The sequence below is a fragment of the Malus sylvestris genome, chromosome 9, assembly GCF_916048215.2.
Source record: "Malus sylvestris chromosome 9, drMalSylv7.2, whole genome shotgun sequence".
NCBI lineage: Eukaryota > Viridiplantae > Streptophyta > Magnoliopsida > Rosales > Rosaceae > Malus > Malus sylvestris.
The window spans coordinates 10,431,305-10,439,776 of record NC_062268.1 but is presented as its reverse complement, the minus strand read 5'-3'; the positions used below and the strand labels follow the sequence as shown (position 1 = coordinate 10,439,776).

General features: G+C 38.5%; 1 protein-coding gene across 1 annotated transcript; it reads left to right on the top strand.

Annotated features, from left to right (window-relative positions):
• The first annotated feature begins 2,363 nt into the window (after positions 1-2,363).
• On the top strand, positions 2,364-8,234 carry LOC126581995 (protein PAT1 homolog 1-like). Its single transcript, XM_050245957.1, has 5 exons — positions 2,364-2,756; positions 3,406-3,554; positions 3,942-3,998; positions 4,905-4,980; positions 5,640-8,234. Exons 1-5 carry the CDS (start codon positions 2,702-2,704, stop codon positions 7,715-7,717), a joined length of 2,415 nt encoding a protein of 804 aa, XP_050101914.1. The 5' UTR covers positions 2,364-2,701; the 3' UTR covers positions 7,718-8,234.
• Positions 8,235-8,472: the final 238 nt, after the last annotated feature.

The following is an 8,472-nucleotide window of genomic DNA, read 5'->3' as shown; positions in this document are numbered from 1 at the left end:
TAATAGATAATTGACTAAATAAACATCCTGCAAAGTTTCAATAAAAATTTCCAAGTTGTTCTTACAATTTCCGTGGTTTTTATTCAATTTTTATCGATATCGATAATATCCCGATATTTCCATCGAAATTTCCGTGTTTTTGGACTACCGATATTTCCGATATCATCGATATTTTATACCTTGGTCATAATTAATCTGGGATGGAGAGAAATTTTATTTGAAACAAATGTATGAATTATATGAATTATATTGCTCGAGAGAAAACGACTAAACACCTAATCCCTAACCCTCTCTCATCTTAATTAGCTATATAAAACCTGGTCTAATTAGGTTCTCTCCTCACTCCTCAACTCTTAAACACAACTTAGTTGAAAGCAATTCCAAGTTTTCATTCATTGGCCTAAGTTGTATAGGTTAAAAATTGAGACTTTAGAAATAAAAAAAATTGTTATTGACACTTCAAAAAAAAATATTATTCACTCTTCTCTCTTTTATTGTCAATAACAATTTCGTAAATAATTTCATCGCAAAAGAGGGTCAACAATGAAAGAGTATTGTTATATGGACTAATTATGGCGTCAATACATCAGTCGGCTGTATACTTATTGTATCAATTATTATGACCTATTGTTAATTGAATTGTGACCGCAAAATGTAATTATCCAACATTATTGTGATGAAAACTGTTTCAAATTGAATGGTTTATTTTTATTTTTTATTTTTTTTGAAATCCTTAGATTAAATGATTGTCTTTCACATTTAGAGTTATGTTTGTTACCAGATTTCTAACACCCTACTTTTCTTGCTACCCAATTTCTTGCTTACAAGGGAGAATTAGGCAACTCTTAAATCATCTCTGATTTCTCATCTTACACGTTTCATGAATGAGAAATTATTATCACACTTCCCTTTGGAAAATCTGTTAGCAAAATAATAGCAATAAGATGTGATAAATTAATCTATTGGGTTGTTAACATGTACCCGTTAAGATCTGTTTAATTTAATTTGAACTTACGCAATTATTACCACAACCAATATCTTGTTATATTATGATGATACCCAATTAAACAGATCTTAACAGGTACTCGTTAAAAACCCAATGTGGTTGATTCACCACCTCTAATGGCAATAAAAACCAAAACGCACCGTCTCGCTATATTCTTCTCTAAATCCTAGGCTCTAGAATATCCTCTCCTAAAACGATGACGTGTCAACCAATCTCACCGTGGAGTCCCGCATGCTGATATGCATTCCCTTCTCAAGGTCCAATAATAAAAAAAAGGCATAAGTCCAAGTTGGCATTGTCACGAGGCAACACGCGTAACTCCATCGTCGGCTACAAATCAGATATTTTTATATGTGACGGTCACATTCTTACGTATCCTATTAAACACATTTATTTTTATTTTCAACATAATTTTATTAATTTTTAGTCATTATTTTTTCAATTCATCCGGTTTGATACCTAGAAATTAAAAAGTAAAAATGAGTATTTAAATAACACTATTCTATTACTAATGTATTTGTTGTTGTTAGAAATGTTTTTTTTTTGTCAATGTTGTTAGAAATGTTTATTTGGTCTTGATGACTAAGAAACACTTGATCACACACCCTCAAATAAGATATCAAGAGTGAAAAATAAATGAGTTTAATTTTGATATTATAATTTAATTCAGTAGCAAAAATCAACCTTGTGTGACAGGAAAGCTTACCAAATGATCAAAATTAATGTAATTACATATTGGGTGGTATATTCATACACTCATTATTTACTTCTAACACACTCTTTGTTAATTTCTAGCCTTTTATTTTTCAATTCATTCGATCTGACAGCTGAAATTAAGAAGGGTGCGTGGTAAGTAAAAAGAAGTGTGAATATGTGTCTTTAAAATGACTGAAAGCGCTTTTGGTGAAAATGTTTTTAGAACTAATCTTTTTTAGTAAAAATGCAAGTAAATTCTGAAAAATTACTTAAAGTGTTTATTGGAAGAAGCACATAATTGATATTTCTTCTAGAAAGCACTTCAAGTGCTTTTGGAATCCAAAAATATTTTCTCTAAAATCACTCTTAATCATTTTAAAAGCACATGCAAATAAATCCTCATAACTAATACTTTACAATTCCACCGATTATAACTTAAAACGATTAATAATATCATGTGACGAGTCAGACAACTAAACAATGACACGGAAAAACATCTTAACAGTCGACCCGGACATAATGGTCCATTTACGCATCCGAGTCCGAATATCCGAGTTTTAATAGTGAAAAATGCAGTTGGAAGCCAACCAATGAGAGCGTGCCACCTCAACGCACCTTCTCTATCTGTATTTGCCCACCGCTTCTCTGGAGGAAGGCACGTGCGCCAATGCGAAAGTCGTCTTCTTCCTTTCGCGCTGCAAAGAAAAAATGACCTAACCCACATAACCCTCTCTTTCTCTCTCTCCTCCCCCTCTCTCTCTCTTCTGAGAGGGGTTAACCCTTTTTGCCGAATTTGACCCTCGGATTCCCTTCGATTTACACTCCCTTGCCATCCCCCCATTTTCTTCCCTCCACCGCGTAATCTCCTACTGAAGCCTCCGAGTCTCGGCGCGGTTTGCTGTTTGTGCTGATCCGGACCAGTACGACGTAGTTTTTGCTTCTGCGGCGGAGCTTCGGGTTTTTAGGGCCGCGGACGGTGGTTTTGTTCGGTCTGTTAATATGGAGAGATCTAATGGCACAGATTTCAGGGACTTGCTTGAGAGTTCCTCGTCGGGTCTGCTCCTTCAAGATCTATTTTTTTTTTCCTCTTTTGCTTAAGAGGTTGTCTGGGTGCTGAGAAAGTTGAAGGAAAAGAAAAGAAAATCATATATGTTTGTATGTCTTTGTAGTTCGAAGAATCTGAGGCGAAAATTGGCATGCTAATCTTTTTCCTTTTTCCTATCATTCTCACCAGAAAATAAAAAGTTAGGGTTTTAATTTTTCGACCTGCTTCTGTATCTTGTTTGGGAGATTGTATTGAAGTCGAAATTCGGAGTTTATGATTATTGTTTATGGATGTAAGCTTTTGTTGCTCAATAATTTCTGCAGAGAGCTTCGCTGAATTTGGCTTTAAGGCTGTTTCGAGCTTATATGATTCGGGTCAAGTTCTCGTCTTGACTGAATTGAGAAGCCTAGTTATGAGAAAGACTGAAAATTTGGTTGTCATTGTGTTTTGAATTGTATGGAAATAAGTAGTTGGGGTATATAATTCGCTCTTCGGTTTTTGAACAATGGCTTGATTTTCTGTTGTTAGTATGCACTGCGCTATTAGCACTTAGTACCATGACCTTGATAATTCGTTTTCGCTGCTTTACTTGTTTATGAACTGTTGAAATTAGCTCTCTTTTTTGGACACCTAACGCTTTTTTCCTATTGCCATACAGAGAATAAACTCTTTGATGCATCACAATATGAATTTTTCGGTCAAAATGTGGTGGACGAAGTTGAGTTGGGGGGTTTGGACCACGAGGAAGGCAGAAAACCTTTGTTCGGGCCTGCTGATAATGAGTACCATTTATTTGAGAAGGATGAGGTTAGTTAATCTTTTCCCAGCTTACCTTACAATGGTCCGTGAGGCCAACAGTGCAATAGTTTATTGTGTTCAATTTGCAGCATTTGTTGTTCTTTCTGAAGCATTGTTTCACATGCTAAATTGTTCGCTTACACTTAAGCAGCGTGCATATATTTTTCTTTATTCATTCTGAGTACTCAAACCCCCACTTAGTGAGAAAAGGCTTTGTTGTTGTTGTTGATTCTGAGTACTCAAACACCTTGCCTGATGCTATGTGCAACCTTTTCCCTATTATTTTTATTCCTTGTTATAAGCTTCACCATTGTCTATTTAGTTTAATGAAATATGTTGCAGGGCCTTCAGTAATATAAAACATGTTTACTGACCTCAATCTTTCCTTTTGCATAGGCTCTTGGTATGGGATCTTTATCTGACATAGATGACCTGGCAAGCACTTTTGCAAAGGTCAGCTTTCTTAACTTTGATGACTTTGCAAACAGTTGAGTTTGTCTGCAATCAATTTCTGTCGGGCCACATCTTTTGTTTGACATGGTTTTGGAATGAAAGTTGTACGGCTGTACTTATTGTATAAATTCCCCAATATGACATTTTTTTGTTGTTATTTCTCAAATGTGGTATTGATGCTCCTTGAGTTGTGTTTGATGTTTGTATTTTCGTCATGCATGCAAAGATCTTAGTGACGGTTGCCCACTTTCTTCTTTTAGAAGTACTATTAATTTATATCTCAGTATTGCATGCCTTTTGGTCCTGAATTTTTTTAATTCTTATCACTATGTTGACAGTACTTATCATAGGAAACATGACATTCAGTTGTGAGATACTTCAATCCTTTGTTTTTGCGTAGTGATACACATAAATTTGTGTAAATAATATATGAACTTTTTTTTTCTTCTCTTTTTTTGGTTTCATATGAACTTTTTTTAGTATCTGAATATATCCTTTTATTTGTTCTTGAGGTATTATTTTTTATGCTGAATTGCTGATGTCATTTCGATTTTAACAAAGTAAGACTGGAACGATAGAGCTATGTTTTTCATCCAGAATCTTATCTGCCACTTGCCAGTACTTACGACTTACTAGTGATGGTTCTACCATGTAAATGTGCTGGTTTGAATGAAGCAGATTATGTTAGTTTCTTCATTTCTATTTCCGTGTTTGATTGTTATATTTGTGAACAATCAATATGTTTGTCTTTCAAGCTCAAAAGTTTTTAGATGTGACAATTTTCATTCTTTTGGAGAATGCTTGATCTTTCTGGTCCATGGAGTGCATTTTCCTGACATTTTCATCTTAATTGCCCATTCTGCCCTCACTAATTCTTAGTAGTGACATAGTTTTTCTTTTGCACAGTTAAACAAAGTTGTAACAGGACCAAGACATCCAGGTGTTATTGGAGACAGAGGTTCAGGGTCTTTTTCACGAGAAAGTGAGTAACTGTCAACCATTGTCATCATGTTATGGTGGTTCTTATTTTTGTTGCACGCAGGCTTGCTCTGGAATTGTTTCTTTGAACCAGTATCTGCTGGAAATTAGCCTCCATTGAAAATAAGAAAATAAAATAGTTGAATATGCATTACAAAGCTTTTGTTACCTCTGTTTAACGGCATATATGCATCACAAAGCATATATGATGTGTTTTAGCATTCCATAAACAATTTGTCAAATTGAAACACGAGTGTACTCATTGTAACAGTATTAAAACTAGAACAGTCGTGTTGTGCTTAACAATTGTTTGTACATTCTTCTTTATCATTGATTGATTTTTTAGGATCTAGATACTCAAGATTTAATGTGCAAAAGATTGGGTGGTTTCGTTGCTTTGCGTTGCAAAATAGAAGTAAGCTTGCTGAAAAACAGTAGCAGTTAGCTATAAGATAATTAAGGTTCTAAGGCTTCAACTTTTGTTTATGGTCATTATACCACCCTCCCCTTTTATCGCTAGCTAATTTTTATCACCTCTTTGGTATATTTTTATGTGATTGATTTCTTCCATTTGTGAAGTATGTAATATAGATATAGCCTCCGTACAATTTTCGGTTTTCTTAAATTTTATTTTGGCTTTATCTAACGTGGTGTTTTCTTCAGGTTCATCAGCTACTGATTGGGCCCAAGACGGAGATTTCAATAACTGGTTAGATCAGCATATGTTTGATACAGAATTTTCCCAGGAAGGAAAGAGGTGGTCGTCACAGCCGCAACCTTCTTCTGCTCGATTTTCAGAATCAAAACAGCCAAAACCTTTGTACAGAACATCGTCTTACCCAGACCAGCAGCCAGTCCAGCATCACTTCTCCAGTGAACCAGTTGTACCGCCCAAGTCAGCATTCACATCATTCCCTCCTCCTGGAAACAAGTCCCCGCAGGGCTCACCACATCAGCTGAATCTTTCTGCTCTTGCGGGTGGTTCCCAGTTACCTTTTTCTGCACCAAACCTTTCTCCTTTATCTAACTCTAATCTTCATATGGCCGGTTTACCTCATGGGTTGCATTATGGAGGGAACATGCCTCAGTTTGCCAACCCTAGCCTTCCTTTCAATAGCAGGTCACAGAGTCATTGGGTTACTCATGCTGGAGTATTGCACGGCGATCATTCCAGCCTCAGAAACAATATGTTGCAGCAACAGCTCCCTCATCAAAATGGACTTCTTTCCCCACAATTATTGTCAGCACAGCAGCAGCTACAACAGCAGAGATTGCACCATTCGGTTCAGCCATCTTTGGCCCATTTTGCTGCAATGCAGTCTCAATTTTATGGTACTCACCCTTCTTCATCCCATAAGTCAATGCATGGGTTGTCGGACACAAGTAATCATAGACCGAAAAGAGGAAAACATCGTTTTTCTCAAGGCTCTGATACTGGTAGTCAGAAAAGTGAGAGTGGGTGGATCCAGTTCAGGTCTAAGCACATGACATCTGAAGAGATAGAGAGTATTCTTAAAATGCAGCATGCCGCAACACACAGCAATGACCCCTATATTGATGATTATTACCACCAGGCAAGTCTTTCCAAAAAAGAAGCTGGCTCGCGGTCAAAACATCCTTTTTGCCCATCTCATCTTAGAGAGTTCTCTTCCCGCGGCCGTAATAGTACTGATCAGCATACTCATAGTTCTGTCGACGCTCTTGGGAGAATTCCCCTTGCTTCCATACGTAGGCCTCGCCCCCTCCTTGAAGTTGACCCTCCCCCTGGTTCTGGTGATGGCGAGCAGGTCTCTGAGAAGCCTCTGGAGCAGGAACCAATGCTTGCTGCTAGAATTGCCGTTGAGGATGGCCTTTGTCTCCTTCTTGATGTTGATGATATTGATCGACTGCTACAGCATGGTCAGCCCCAAGATGGTGGGGTTCAACTCAGGCGAAGGCGGCAAATACTGCTGGAGGGTTTGGCTGCATCACTTCAGCTTGTTGACCCACTTGGTAAAGGCAGCCACTCAGCGGGGCTGGCTCCAAAGGATGACATTGTGTTCCTACGTTTAGTTTCTCTTCCTAAGGGGCGAAAGCTCCTTTCTAAGTTTATTCAGCTTCTCTTCCCTGGTAGCGAGCTTGCCCGTATTGTGTGTATGACAGTATTCCGTCATTTAAGGTTTTTGTACGGTGGCCTACCCTCTGATCCTGGAGCTGCTGAGACAACTAGTAATCTTGCAAAGAGAGTTTCTACATGTGTAAATGGTATGGATCTTCGTGCGTTAAGTGCTTGTCTTGTTGCAGTAGTTTGTTCATCAGAGCAGCCGCCGCTCCGACCCCTTGGAAGCCCTGCTGGAGATGGGGCCACTATTATCCTAAAATCTGTTCTTGAAAGGGCAACTGTACTCTTAAGCGACCCTCACGCTGCTGGGAGCTGTAGCATTTCTAACCGTGCCCTTTGGCAGGCATCCTTTGATGAATTTTTCGGTCTTCTCACTAAGTATTGCCTGAGCAAGTATGAAACAATAGTACAATCAATATTTACGCAGAGTCAGCAAAGCACAGAAGCTATTGGTTCAGAGGCCACCAAGGCGATACATCGTGAAATGCCTGTGGAGCTTCTGCGTGCTAGTCTTCCTCACACAGATGAGCGTCAACGGAAGCTTTTGTCTGATTTTGCTCATCGATCAATGCCCATTTCTGGTCTTAATGGCCATGGCGGGAACGGAGGTCAAATGAACTCTGAATCTGTGAGGGGATAGTGGAGGACTGCGAGTTGTCTGGGAAGGTTTCTGAAAAATATAATCTTTCACCGGCAATTCTATGGCGGAGTCCATATGCATTTACAAAGTGAATCTGCTGGGAATGTGGCAGGCTGGTGTGCCGGGGGTGGCACACTCGTGCGTGCATCCCCATCGAAGTAATTTTAAAGGCTTCGCTTTAATTTGTTGCTTAACTTTTTACTGTTCCGAAGTTGAAGAAAACATGTGATGCTCGGTTTGATGATGAATGTCATGCAATGCATAAAATGTGTAATATGATTCTGGATGTGACGGGACTGGGACTGGGACTGGGACTGGGACGGGGACGGGGAGTTTCTGAGTCTGCAAGTTGGTTCTTCTTGGGAGCTGTATTTTGGTGCTCTGTTGAACTGGAAGCATAGGGATAGAGATGATGTACAGAGTGTAGTCTCACGTAAACCCTCAAAAACTCCTTTTGTTCCACTTCTCTCTTTTTCTCCCCATTTTCTATTTCAGTTATGTGTCTCTCTGTTAGCCACCTTATCAGGATCCGCATACATTCTCTCCCCCACCTTAATTTCTGTGTGTTTCTATCGTCTTTTCGAAAAGGAGCTATCGAACGTTAACCCTTAACCAGGTTGGTAAGGATCCAAAGGTGAAGGTATTGAAGCTCATCGTTACACTATGTATGATTTATGTGGGTCGTATTAAGATAATTTTGTAATTTAAAAAGTCGATGTGGGGTGTTTTTAAGCATACAGGGCGTAGTCAACGAA

Excerpts from the sequence above, each read along its gene's own strand:
- LOC126581995 (XM_050245957.1), top strand. The coding sequence starts at position 2,702 with ATGGAGAGATCTAATGGCACAGATTTCAGGGACTTGCTTGAGAGTTCC. Across the intron at positions 3,555-3,941 it reads ATTTATTTGAGAAGGATGAG|GCTCTTGGTATGGGATCTTT; the intron begins GTTAGTTAATCT and ends CCTTTTGCATAG. Across the intron at positions 3,999-4,904 it reads TGGCAAGCACTTTTGCAAAG|TTAAACAAAGTTGTAACAGG; the intron begins GTCAGCTTTCTT and ends TCTTTTGCACAG.